At 39.2% G+C, this 13,659-nt stretch overlaps 2 protein-coding genes across 2 annotated transcripts; one reads left to right on the top strand and one right to left on the bottom strand.

Annotated features, from left to right (window-relative positions):
- The first annotated feature begins 354 nt into the window (after positions 1–354).
- On the top strand, positions 355–3,336 carry aagab (alpha and gamma adaptin binding protein). Its single transcript, XM_026310784.1, has 10 exons — positions 355–642; positions 953–1,143; positions 1,235–1,331; positions 1,417–1,506; positions 1,616–1,699; positions 1,818–1,897; positions 2,054–2,150; positions 2,332–2,436; positions 2,590–2,639; positions 2,809–3,336. The coding sequence occupies exons 1-10, from the start codon at positions 549–551 to the stop codon at positions 2,884–2,886; spliced, it is 966 nt and encodes a 321-aa protein (XP_026166569.1). The 5' UTR covers positions 355–548; the 3' UTR covers positions 2,887–3,336.
- On the bottom strand, positions 3,323–13,124 carry smad3b (SMAD family member 3b). Its single transcript, XM_026310783.2, has 9 exons — positions 12,744–13,124; positions 9,378–9,571; positions 9,158–9,292; positions 8,972–9,046; positions 8,826–8,876; positions 7,194–7,406; positions 6,934–7,071; positions 6,651–6,795; positions 3,323–5,036 (listed from the first exon to the last, which is right to left on the bottom strand). The coding sequence occupies exons 1-9, from the start codon at positions 12,944–12,946 to the stop codon at positions 4,913–4,915; spliced, it is 1,278 nt and encodes a 425-aa protein (XP_026166568.1). The 5' UTR covers positions 12,947–13,124; the 3' UTR covers positions 3,323–4,912.
- Between the last annotated feature and the right edge of the window lie 535 nt (positions 13,125–13,659).

A 13,659-nucleotide genomic window follows, 5' to 3' on the forward strand; every position in this document is an offset into this window, starting at 1 on the left:
TGTCAACGAGAAGCATCCTTTTTCATTTTAGCCACGAGTTGGACTGTCAGGCAGTTCCTCCTTCCCCGACCTTCATACAAACAACCAGCCAACTTTCGCTACAATGGGTACATAAATATTCCAATCAACGCCCTACTTTTACCTCACGTTAACAATTAGACTTATTAATTTGTCGGTGGCTAATTTTGGGAGGTACAGCACATCCTTAAAGTCAACATTCCGGGCATAAAATTTATCTCAAATTGAAAACGCTTACTCATAGCACAGGAAGCGCGTTTGTCAATAAACACTGTGCATTATCAAAAAAAAAAAACAACAAAAAAAAAAACACGTACAAATACACACTTTTTAACTCTATTAGTTCATTAAACTAAAAGCCAAATAACAGTCCACTTCTTCATGTCTCGAAGCGTCGTAAGCAAAGTTTGAGTCCTGATTTTAAGCGTAAAGTTGCACCGGAAGCGTAGTCAGAGTTGAAAGGTTAGCTAAGTTGGCTAACGTTACATTAAGCTAGCTGTCATTACATTTTGCATCAAATATTATAAATAATGTCAACTGCAGCAGAAAACACCGATATGAATATACCTTGTGTGCTTGTCACTAGCTGTGATAGCGGTTTTAAAGAAGAGGAGCTGGTAAAAGGTGAGTTTAGCAGAGCTTAACGTGCATGATTTGGAAAACAGACATTAGCAACAGTTAGCATGCCCTTATTACATCAGCTAACATTTGGAAGCGCATGCATGTTGTTAATTCAGGTTAATAACTCGTCTCCCTGAGGTTGTCATTCAAAATAAGTGATTAACTTTTATGAGTGATTTTTTTTTTAAAAACGACAGTTTGGTTCTTGAAAGACTACACCGAGGTAGCCGGGCTCCGGGAAGTCAGTCTGAGCTAGCGTTAATGTAATTCCTCTTCGTTTATGTGATTTATAACAAATGTGTTTTTGATACAGAGATCCTCAGTTCCAAGACATTGCCCGAACCGACCAAGCGAGAAGAAGCCGTAGTCTGGTATCCATGGACCATTAACAATAAATATTATACAGCAGATATCAGACTATGTGTTGTGCCAAACACTTTCCTAATGTCATCAGAAATTGCCCAGTCCATGCAGGCTTTCATCGCTTATTTTGACAGCACAGTGGTACGTGACTTAGGAATGAGCTATATTTTGAATTTCTCAGTAGTATGTCCTGCAATACATGTATAAGATTTACTGTGCATTTTGTTTGTAGAAAGACGGTTTGGAAAAGCTGGATCCCTGGATATCAGTTGTAGAAGAGCTTGCTCCAGAGGTGCTTATTCTGGTGTGTGACAGAATCTGTGAAAATGGTTAGTGTGGTGTCCCTTAGCTTGCAGAAAGTACCACAAAGTATTTTTCATAGTATTACATCTGAAATTTTATTTTTTATTCTAGGAGTCACCAGACATGAAGCACAACAGTGGTGTTTGGCACATGCCTTTGAGCTGGTGGAGCTCAATCCACAGGAGGTGCCGGATGAGGATGGTGAGCGTTACATGCAGCAGAAAATGAAGTGACATTGTGTATGTTTACATTTTCATCTTTTAGTAGTTTTTTTTGTACTGTCACTGATACTCTCTGTTGCTCTTTTCAGATGATTTTCCAGAATCCACAGGTGTGAAGAGGATTGTCCAGGCTCTTAATGCCAACGTGTGGTCCAATGTGGAGATGAAGGATGGTGAGATGGCATCACCAATACAGTTACATATGGCAACTTCCCAGATAATATATCTTATCTCTGTGTATCTATGACATACTGTATGTTGCTGTATATTGTTTATATCTATTTCTGACAGGACATAATCAGGGATTTGGTCTAATGAGCAGTTTAGTGGCCTCCAGACACAACAACCCACGTAACTGCCAAGATTCACCAGTCAGTGGCATTTTTCTTACAAGCATTTTCATTCACTTCAATCTTAATTTCATTTACATCTGGAACTTTCTGTCCACATGTTCTTACTTTCTTTTTTCTATCATTTCATTTAAATAAATTTTTTGCATGCTAAACCTAGCTCAATTTCTGTGGCAGTCTTCCAGCTTGCCAGTGGAGGGCACACTTGTTAATGAGGAGGCTAACCATACAGAAAGTAGTAGAACCACAGACACACAAGGGCATGCAGTAGTTGGTAAGTGAAGATCTCCAGTTGGAATCTTCATCTAAAGCAGTTTTTTCCCAGCAAAACTAATGTTAAACCGGCTAGCACATTTTCTTCAATATGTTCACCACAAACTTGGATATGTTGAGGATATGGCATGATCCGCTATGATAAGCATAAGTTGGTAAGATTCATTTGTGATGACTCTCAGATGCAATGACTGATTTGGACATTCAGGAACTCGCTAATCTGACGGCTGGAGATGGAGATGTGGATAACTTTGAACGCCTCTTCACAAAATTAAAAGAAATGAAAGGTAATTAGTTAAATGAAAAAGAAATGTGCAACTTTGCCAGCAAAACCTTATAGAAAAATCGCATATAGGGATTTTGTTGTTTGCATTTTGCTCTCACTGTTGGTGCAGCAGTTTTTACATCTGATGTTTATAAAGTTTGTTTCTTCTCTGCAGACAAAGCTTCTTCATTACCACATGAGCAGAGAAAGGTTCATGCAGAAAAGGTAACGAATTGTACTAGCCCCTTGTTTGTGTCAGATAAAAATTTTAGTTTACTCGTGGTTAGAGCAATGGCATCTGTATGTCTGTGACAATCCTTTACAAGCTTAGTAAATTGTGGAAATAAACATGCATATATTTGATCAGTTTTGACATGTTAAATCTGGTTTCCAGGTTGCAAAAGCATTTTGGATGGCCATCAGTGGTGATGAAGACGAGATTGATGGGTTATCATCAGGAGAGGAAAGCTAAAAGGAGTTGACTATTTGTGTCTCCATTCACCTGATTATCCTTTTCTTGGGCTCCAGCAAGATCCTGTGCCCTTTGACCTGCTTCTTGCACTATGGAGATGCTTACAGATGGTACTGTAGGCATAGTCATGTTTTAAAACTTTTAATTTTTGAAACAAGTGCAAGACTGACATATAGCGAGAAGCAGTTACAAATTGTTAATATGCAGAGAGACAGTAAGTGGCCCTGACCATCAATGTTCACTCCTGAGTCCCTCGCTACGCTTTAGTCCCTGAGTGAACCTCAGCCTGAGTGTTGTGGGTGGAAACAGGAAATTAATGCAGGCTTTATGTAGTTGTCCTTTAGGTACAGTTGTCACATATTTTCAAGTGACATAATGTACTTTATCCCTAAAAGTGTTTCAGAATTAATACACATTCTTTTGAAGCAACATAAAGGTTTGTGAGTTTAATTTTTTCTGCTTTTTAGTGTGAGTGTGGCTTATTTGCAAAAGAAAGACTTGGTTACATACAGTTCAAATCATTTGTGAATTCCTTTTAACACGCCATGGTTTGAAGGATGCTCACCCTAAATTCTTTTTACTCAGTTAAAATTTAATACATTTTCACAGATAACAATGGTCTTTTAAGAACAAATACTCGGCTACATGAAAAAAGAACATACAAAAGACTTTGAACAGAAGGCCACAAACTAAGAATATCAAGACAGTACTGATACCACCACCTACTGCACTGTAGTACACAGTATTTCAGTTTTGCAACATGTAACTTTAAAATAGCTTACATGGTGACTCGGTCTTTTTGTACTGTAAATTAGTGCAAGGTTAACATTGTGGCTTCATAGACAATAACCAAGGACAGCGAGCATATTACACGTGCCTTACATTATAGCATAGTATACGTAATATACATCATTTATTGGACAAGTAAATTACCACTAGAACTAAAACTTTACTCTGATCAACACAGTAAACTGGAAGTGCACCATTTACTCCCACTGAGCCTAATTAACGGTTTCTAATACATGAACTCGCCTGCATTTTTTTAAACTCTAAATTGCCAGGTGATAGATGAATCACCTGGTCTTGGCTACTGAGTACCCTTAACACTTATGGGTTCAATCCACTATAATCACTGAATCTACTCATGCCGGACACCAGTCAGGTCTACTGTTTCGAGCAATGCATGACTACAAGAAATTAAAAGCTATAAATATTTATGTACAATCATACTGAGGCAATAATAAAAATATATTCCCATGCAGGTCAGTATGCAAAAATAACTTATAAAATGTCTCTTTCACTGAGCAAAATAGTTTTCATATAAGCGTCTTCTTTTCAAGAAACCATGATGCTAATGCTTAATTTCTTGTTTAAAATAAATACATTAAATGATTGATCAGATAACTGGTGTTTAATACAGTTAAATCAATATGGGTAAAGTACCTTGTACTTAAAACATTATTTAAATATATTCTATTTAATCACTACTCAGAATGACATTTTCCCAGGTTAATTCATTTAGTTTATAAGCCTCCCAATTCAGTGATTACAATGGGTGGCACCTGGTCACTGAAACACCAGTGATAGTAACGTAATCTTGGCTAATTCATAGAATCAAAGTACTTTGAAACATGTAGGTGGATCAAGCTGAAACTGTACCATAACTTCAACTTGAAAAACAATCTTTTTAATATCCTGCTAAAATGATAAAACAAACATGACAATGAAAATTGAAGAAAATCTTTTTTTCTTTTGAAACATTCTCCAAAGACCCTAAGGTTTCAAAGTGAAAACATGAAAATAAAGGAAAAGCAAAAATCCTTTAAAAAAAAAACAAAAAAAAAAAACATCAAATGAATCTAAATGGTACTAAAAAGTGCTATCATGTGAGGTGAAATGTTGGAGAGAGTGAACTGATGCTATGAGGAACAGCATCTCTTCTCAAAATATCACTGAGAGACACTTGAGTTTTCCTATGTGGTTTGATCAACAGTATTTCTGGTTGGGTAAGAAGCATGTGCTTCTCCTAAGACACGCTAGAACAGTGGATGCTAGGAGAGCCCATCTGTGTGAGGACCTTATCCAGCCACTGTAAAGGGCCATTGAGATGCAGCTCTATCCAGCAGGGGGTGCTGGTTACTGTCTGACGCCTGCAGAGTACAGAGGGAAAAAAAAGGGGGAAACAGATTATCATTACTTATAGATATTCATACATAATACACTGTAATACCATGTTAAACTACTGTTGGATATGTAATTATCAATAAAGGTTTATCACATTGAATGCAAAGACAGTCCACTCAGAAATTTTACGAAATTCTGCACCAACATTGATGGCTATTTCTCAAGTGATTCAAGTTTCTACAAGATGTTTATCTCAAGGAGTGTTTCATGCCAGAAATATAACACGCACTACTCATAGTCCAGTGGGAATCCCCTATGCACAGGGTGTCTAAAATGTGTTCACCTCCCAGCTCATGTCCCCCTTACCACTGCATGCCTGCTGCATTCTTTCTGTTATTCAACCCTCTCTTACTGCCTCCCAGCTGCACCCTCCCCCACTATTTCTTGTCCTTTACAAGCCTGCTACCCTCTGTGTGCAACACTACTTCATCTTTTTTTTCACCCTGAAATGGCATTTAATTATCCTGACAATAAACATTAAGGCCCACTCACCTTTTCTTCTAATGATGAGGGTAAGCAGCTTAGTGATTTTTTTGTCCTTAACATTTCCTTTGCAACAGACTCAAGGAAAACAAAAGGGTTGATGAGGCCTTAAAACTCTGTTTACTGATGAGTTTGAACAGACTGGGATACAGACAAGAGCATATGGCCTGTGTGTTAAGATAGGTGCTTTATTTCACCTTAGAAAGCTGAAAGAACAAAGAAGCAAGAAACAAGAAGGTAAGGTGGAGCTGTGAGAAAACTTAGGTATAGGCCTAGTATGTGTCTGGTCCTGGCTGTAAACTGCTTTATATACTATTGTGTCTGTGGACTGACGTCTTCTCCCAAGAGAGGAGCCCTGAGTAGAGAAGGGCAGGTTCACAGAGGGCCCACTATAGACCCTTTCAAATTCTCTGTCCCCCTCCCTTCACACACTGGGGATTACTCAGATCTGACAGCCTCCTTCACCATTCACTGCATGTTTCACCAAGTGCTACATATAAGAGTGAGACAAAAGCAATGTGACACGAGGCAGCTGCAGATGTTTGTTGGTTCACTTAAATGTTACCTTTCAAATGTTTTTGTCTCTTATAAATCTAGTATCTGCCAGTCAAATTCTGTTTGCCTTTTTGGTAAACACTCAAGCACTTAAAGCACACTTGCAAATTAAAATACTTTATGCTGTACTGGGCAAACTGTTTACACATCTAATACATCTGTTAGTTTCATGTGGATTTAGAAGGATTTGTGACACAGCGCAGGTCACACAGTACCTAAGGCCAGTATTGCAGTACTGACAGACCTGGACCAAGAGACATTCTCTCCCCTGCTTTTTCTCTGTCCATAATTTTTACCTAATTTCCTACACAATACTACACTGGGGGTTGTTAACATACAGATTCCTTTTAACCGTAAATATAAAGAATATTTATCCAAAATTGATAAATGTTTTATTATATTAAAAATGTACTCTCTGGGAAATGGCCATGAATTATAAAATTTAGCACATCTTGTCAGAGCATATCTAACTGTCTTAGAAACTGATTAATTTATATAACTAAATTAACTGACTTAATTTGCTCTAAAAAAAATGTATTTACCTGTACTCAGCTCCCCAGCCCTTGACAAAACTCATGCGAATAGTACACATCCTGGTGAGTTGGTACACAGCCTCAAAGCCTTGGTTGACTGACTGGGCAAGTAGGGCAGCAAATTCCTGATTGTTGAAGATCTTCAGGTTGCACCCTGACAAACGAGATTTATTATTAGGCTTCCTCGAACTAAGAACCAAAAAGACATTCAGGTGTCATTATAACTCAGTTATGCTCTGGTCAATTTGGCTGCGATGAATTCATGTGTTTCCCTTTTTCTCCTCATGCTAACCTGAAGGGATTTTGCAGACAGTAGCAGGATGCCAGCCATAACGCTGGTTGCAGTTGGGACTCTGGACAAAGATGGCACTGTCACTGAGACACTCTGCAAACACCTCTCCCCCTATGTAGTACAGCCTCACACCTCGTCCTGCAAAAGAAAAGGAGAAGATTGTAGCTCAGTGCACAGCAACATGCAACTTAAGACAAGAGCATATATAAATGGCAAATTATATAAGAGGACACGTAGTCCCAGTGAAATCAAATTAGTACCTATGTGTCTCCGTGTGAGCTCTACTGCTGAGTTGCGGTTTACATTGGACAACAAGCCCAGACAGAAGCGCTCTGAATTAGAGGGGTCCGTGAATCCATCTACTGTTAGGGATGGCTGGGAGGCATGGAAAGTCTCTCCTACACGTTGATTCAGTTCATAGTAGGAGATAGAGCACCAGAATGCTGACTCGCAGTATGTCACCGGTTGTGGGTCTGCATGAGTTTCGGATGGGTGATGAGATAAAACAAATAATTAGAAACACACGCTTCAGTTAAATCCATGAGTAAAGAAGTTCATAAAAAGAGGCAAAGTACTTTGTGAACAAAACCTGTGAAGATACATTGTTGATAAAGCCAATTTTCTCTTCAGTAGCTCTTTCCCATGACCCTCATGGCCACAGCCAGGAATAACCAAGACATGACGTACATTTTCATTTTATAACAATGACCTCCTGGCAACTTTCCACATAGATAAAATAACCTGACAACCGGATATTATTATTATTGCATTACCTTGAGCTGTCTGTAGCTGGCCTTTCCACAGACAAAGACAGACCATAGATAAAGACACTATTCATGGCAAACTTACTCTGTTACTCCCTGGAGGCTAAGCTTACCAGACGTAGTCCACAGCTCCTGGACATTGCCCATCTGTCTCTCACAAACACAAACTCATGCCTGCAAAGATATTCTGATAGTTTCTGGATTTCACACTGTATGAACAGCATCTTCACCAAAACATCAGAACTTTAAACACACACACACACCCTATGCTGATGAATTCTGCCCATGAGAAGAGTTAAAAGACTATAAACGTATTGCAGATTAATCTCACCTAGGAAGGATGATTTGGCAGGGGGGCATTTTAAAGAGCTATCAGTTACAAAAGAACAGGACATATACACTATGGTACAGTCATCTAGCACAGTCAGTGATTACGTGCTCGATGAAGAATACACAATTTTAAAGTAATTTATTAAGTTAAAGGCTAAGATTAATTTTCATTTTTTTGCTTGCTATAACATACACATTGTCTTCAAAAAAAATGTTATATTTTTGCCCTCATGATGTCACCCCATATTTTTGCATTCATTTGATAGAATACTGCAGGTATCATTGTAGATGGATACATTATTTGTCCACTACCAATCAAATGTTGGCTAAAGCAGTAATGTCTGTATTGTATCACAGGATGAACAGATGGCCACACTGAGCCAGACAGCAGCCTGCTTCACAAGAGCCACAGACTATGAACAACAACCCACATTAGCTTTCATGAAGTTACAAACATGAACACACATCTACCGCCATGCACTGCTAACATCAGTTTGCAGGCAAGATAGGTAACATATTAACACCCTAACCGCACATAAAAGTAATGTTACTTCAGGCTGGTTAGATGCTTTTATGGATGAAAAGAAGCCTTTCCATCTACACATTATTTTCTTCCTTTTATATATATGAGACTATTAGCAATACAATTAAAATACACATATATTATTTTACACTGCAAAAAGAATGAGTGAATGTGATTTCAGCTAGACTTCACACTTGGCTACCAAGTGCACATACTGAGTACACATAATGAATGCTATACTCTCCAAGTAAAGCTAACCCTCTGGTTTTGCTTACCAAGATTACTGTTTGCGGGTGACAAGGGATTGGGCGAAAGGCTGGGTGAACCTGAAATTGAGATGTAATAAGGGACTGGGTTATGATCTCAATAAGGCATAATTAGAACAGTATGAGCTTATTGTGTGTATATTCATGTGACTCACCCGTGTCCATGCTATGGTTAAGCTGGTGATCGTTTGTCTCACCATCCTCACTCAGATACCCTGGTGGGGGAGTTTCTATAAAATACCAACACGCCCCTCTCAAAATTAGGATCACACCACAAAAATCATTGAGAATAAACATTTTTTAAGTTCTGCCTTCACAATGAGTGGCACAGTTTTTCTCACCAGGAATATAGTTAGTCTGAGGCTCAATACCAGCAGGGAAGATAGTGTTCTCAGGAATGGATGGACTGTAGTCATCCAGTGGTGGGAACTCTGTGGGGATATCTGTATGTCGTGGTACTAGTACAGGAGGCAAAACTAGAGACACACATACATTCATTAAGGACAACTTCCGTTTGGCAAAATGCAGTAATTAAGATAAATAGGAAATAACTGAACTCACTTGGTGTCTCAACCCTCTGGTAGTGGTAAGGGTTGACACACACTTCATCCTTCTTGGTGTGGAAGGCAAATTCACAGTGGTCGACAGCTCTCAGTTCATGATGGGACTGCAGGTCTGGCCAACGCCACAAGCGACTATAGATCACATGGGGAAGACCTTTTCTGTGGGAGACCTGGAGACGCCCATCTAAAGACCTGAAAGATGGCATCAACAAGACTGGGATGGTAAATGCAGATTTAATTTAATTACTTTAAGGAATGCTGCAAGTTTTACAAACCACCAAATATCACTGCACCTGCTTTGTTTGAAGTTCAAATTGTTTTTTCCAACACAAATACAAACTAAGCTCCAAAGCTTCGCATGGCTTCATCCACCTATCACTACATTCATGGAAACATTTCAACTATCCCAAAATTCAAACACCAAATAATAAATTTCACAAACAAAACGCTATGAAAAACATCTACTGAAATTTGTACTATTCTTAAAATGCAAAACCTCTCTACTGTAACATGGAGAAAGCATGTGTTTGATTATGATGTAATGTAATCCCACAGTGAAGTAGCTAAAAGTAACAGCAGTGCCCATATAAAAATAGAGCTTTTTAGGCTGAATAAATAAGGACAGGACTGTAACAGATCTTGACCTTGATCTCTCAACACACACAGAGGCCAGTGTGGCAATGGCTTTTTTCCAGATGAACTCAACAACTCAGCAACAGTTCAGCTTGAGATATCAGACAAGAATCATATGGTTCTCATTTGTACCAACGCTTGGCCTCCCATGAAGTATGTCAGAGAGGACCTGGGTTCAAAGGAAGCAAGTTAGAACTAGCTGGGTTCCAGTTTCAGGTTACATTCGCATTATGCATTTTTGCCATTTCTGTGAACAAGCAACTCAAACAATGGTTAACTGTGTAACTTTTAAACAATCTGTTTAAAATGAGCAACAGGCTATGACACAATTTTCACCAGACATAAAGATCAATCTAGGAAGTTAATGAGATTAAGTCCCCAGTAAAGTTTGAGCCATGTGATACCTAAAAAATAACTTAACACTTCCTTCAAACACACACTACAGACCACCACTACCTCTAGCCTACAATCCAATTCCAGCTATCAGACTAGATCAGTACCCATTGCAAAACAGATGGTTTAGACTCATCTTCCAGTGCTGCCCCCTGCACAGAGGATGTATTTGCTGGGTCAGCTGAGGTCACCATTTCTATGCCTCTGCTGGGACTGGCCTGGGCTATGCCCTGTCTCCTGAGGGAGAGAGAAACTACTTCTTGTCGGTGCAACTCCAGGAGGAACATCAACTACCGCTTTGGATGACACAAACAAGTGTGTAGGCATACTACCCAATGGCTGCATATGTAGAAACAAATGAAGAATAGTAACATCATGGCCAGCACAGTGGTTAGCATGGTTTCTTCACAGCAATTCTGTAGAAAGCAATTTCTGTAGAAATGAAACTACGACACTTTCAAATGTTACTTTTGAGGGTCTTGAATATGCATGTTTGTCTTTTCACCAAACAAATATTATATATTATATTATATATTATTACAAATATTATCTTTAGTAAGTGTACATTTCTGCACACACTGGAAAAGGTCAGAAAGTTTCCTTCAGTTAACACAATGTTGACATTTTAAAGCATACTGTAATTATTTCCTGATGGTTGACTGTACTCCACATGCAATCACATCAGGCCTGCACTTCAACACTTGAAATGCTGACAACCCCTTTTTCCCTAATCCACGTAAAAGGAGGTGATCAAAGTGCAGCACATAGTAGGCCTGCTGTAGTACACAACTACTGAATCACTGCATTCTCAACAGATAGTAAGACAGCTGTTACTCTGTAAACCTGCTGTCTCTGAACCCACTGAGGTTGAACCACAATCCAAACAGTGGCCCACACCCTCCCTAGAGCCCAAAGCACATTCCCAAGAGCCAATAAAATTTTTTAATGTAGGTTACCACCCATGCTCTGACTTCTATACACACTATGATGGGGGACTCCCATCTTAAATTAGCAATTACCCTGGCTGCCTTAAATATTTCTAGAGGGGAAAAAAAACTTAAAGGATGAATAACAATTTGAGAACTCACTGAAACACATTTTCTTCCTCTCTCTACTTACCAGCAGGGCTCTACCTTAATAATTGTATGTATTAATTTTAAGTAGGAAGAAAAGGGTAGAGATACAAATAAATCTATATTAAGCAGAAACATGAACAGCATGATTGAAGAGACACCAAAAATAGTTTCAATTCTAAACCTATGCAATGTATTTACAGTCTATGCTGTTATACCTCTTTATGTCCTAATAGTTACACTACTCAATGTACCGTGTTACTATTGACTGAAGACATTGTACAGCAAATAAATTAACTAAACTTAATATTTGGTTAACAATCTAAGTGAAAATATTTGATCAACATTCTTTGACTTATCCAGACCACCGACAGTGTAAATATACAGAGGCACAAATCACACCCCAAAATAATCTACCTCATTTGTCAAGCAAGCCATGCTGGTCTTAATCAGCTAGGTATCTCATATGGGGGAATCCCTACCTGAGCACTTATTCTGACTTTCCCACAGTTCAGTTCAGTCAGGCAATTCAGTCTAAACAGCCTCTGTGAGTCAGAGTCCTGCCTCGCCAAACCACCCCAGCACACATGTGAACTGTGGACATACTTGTTTATGTAGCACCAGATGAGCCACAGCCACCATGTGAGGAGGTGAAACTTGCTGAGACGTTTGGTAAACTTGCTTAGACATACGTACTACTCTGTTTTGCATTCCCTCACTGGTATATTTTATTTATAAAGTTAGTTAAGTTACTTGCAGAAGGCTAAGGCTGGGACACCGGCCTTGCCAGCTGTGCAACCTGCAGCTGGAATATGACATAAGAGCCCTAATGTACATATAGGATTCCCCGCACTCTTACATTAACACACACACACACACACACACACACACCAACACTAGCTCATACACCACACTTACACGTAACTTGGTTTTATTTGTATTGCTGATTGATAAAATAATCAGCTGTTGAATAACGCTACACCAATGTCTTTTGCAGGAAAGTGGGTTAAGTTTGCATTGTTCAGATAATGCTAGCGTAGGATTGTTAGCCAAAGCTAATTATCAATGCAATGAAACCCAACTGCGCAGCGTCACACAACGCGTTTAGTAACTAGACAGTTTACATTAACATTAATAAATTATTAAAGAAACGTCTTCAGAAACAAAAGAAAAAAGAGGCTAATAACTCCAGCTGACTAGCAAGCTATCGGCTAACGTTAGCTGTCACAGCATTAGCTTAGCTGTTAGCCAGGGAGCGCTGTTACCTGGGTATGGTTATGCATTTTGTGTTGGTATTCTGTGTTGTGATGGCTTTTTCCAACTCGTCCAACTGTCCCGTCTTTTTTAACTTCTTCACCAGACTTTTGACAGCCTTTTCACACCATTTCTCCTCCTGTCCGTGCTGCTCCCCTTTCTTCCAGCCGAGAAGCCTCTTCACGACCGGAGGAGTGAATGGTAATATAGACATTTTAAATTACAACAACTAAATCCACTAGTTGCAGTAACCAGACTCCCAGAGAGACGGATGGATAGTTGTTGTTGCTGCTGCTGCTGCTGCTGGGAGCTCAGCAGCGGCTTGTCTCGCAGGTTCACCCTGTTCAAGTTGGCTGTCTGTCGGTATGGAGCACCCCGGTTGTCCGTGTGCCCCGCCTCCCGCTCCTCAGTCAGCCGGACCGTCCTCCACCTGTGTCAGTATAAAGTGCAGCTTAACTCCGTTTTCCTACACATCACACAACCACAACCAAATGACATGTTACAGAGGGGGGGAAGAATGCAATAGCTAAATTGCAATTGCCAGTCAGTGCTTATAAAAATCAATGAGCAGTTAAAAACACAAAACAAAACTAAAACGCAGCGATAAAAGCGCTTTCTGAGTAACTTATTTTACAGGTTTCATGTGTTTGTTATTAATTCTTTCATTTTAAACCCTGTCGCATGTATCTATTCCACATACATTAAACATAAGAACCCTGAAATTGTAATGTTGTAATCAGAGATATGTCAGCACGTATTCGCATTCACTGTGTCCATGAATAGAAGACCCCAGGGCGTAATCCCTTTGATCCCCTCATAAAAGTGATTTAATTTCACCTAGGATGCATCTTTCCAGAAATGGACAAGGGAGGTGACTGTGCATTCATTGGTATCTGGGGTTTTATAGTGTTATGTGTTATTGATAAG

This window comes from Mastacembelus armatus, chromosome 6, assembly GCF_900324485.2.
Source record: "Mastacembelus armatus chromosome 6, fMasArm1.2, whole genome shotgun sequence".
Taxonomy (NCBI): Eukaryota; Metazoa; Chordata; class Actinopteri; order Synbranchiformes; family Mastacembelidae; genus Mastacembelus; species Mastacembelus armatus.

Coding starts and splice junctions, on each gene's coding strand:
- smad3b (XM_026310783.2), bottom strand. CDS start 12,946: ATGTCTATATTACCATTCACTCCTCCGGTCGTGAAGAGGCTTCTCGGC. Junction 9,572..12,743: donor AAATGCATAACCATACCCAG/GTAACAGCGCTC, acceptor GCCATCTTTCAG/GTCTTTAGATGGGCGTCTCC. Junction 5,037..6,650: donor GGCTGGGGAGCTGAGTACAG/GTAAATACATTT, acceptor TGTACTCTGCAG/GCGTCAGACAGTAACCAGCA.
- aagab (XM_026310784.1), top strand. CDS start 549: ATGTCAACTGCAGCAGAAAACACCGATATGAATATACCTTGTGTGCTT. Junction 1,332..1,416: donor TGACAGAATCTGTGAAAATG/GTTAGTGTGGTG, acceptor TTTTTATTCTAG/GAGTCACCAGACATGAAGCA. Junction 1,898..2,053: donor GTAACTGCCAAGATTCACCA/GTCAGTGGCATT, acceptor TTTCTGTGGCAG/TCTTCCAGCTTGCCAGTGGA.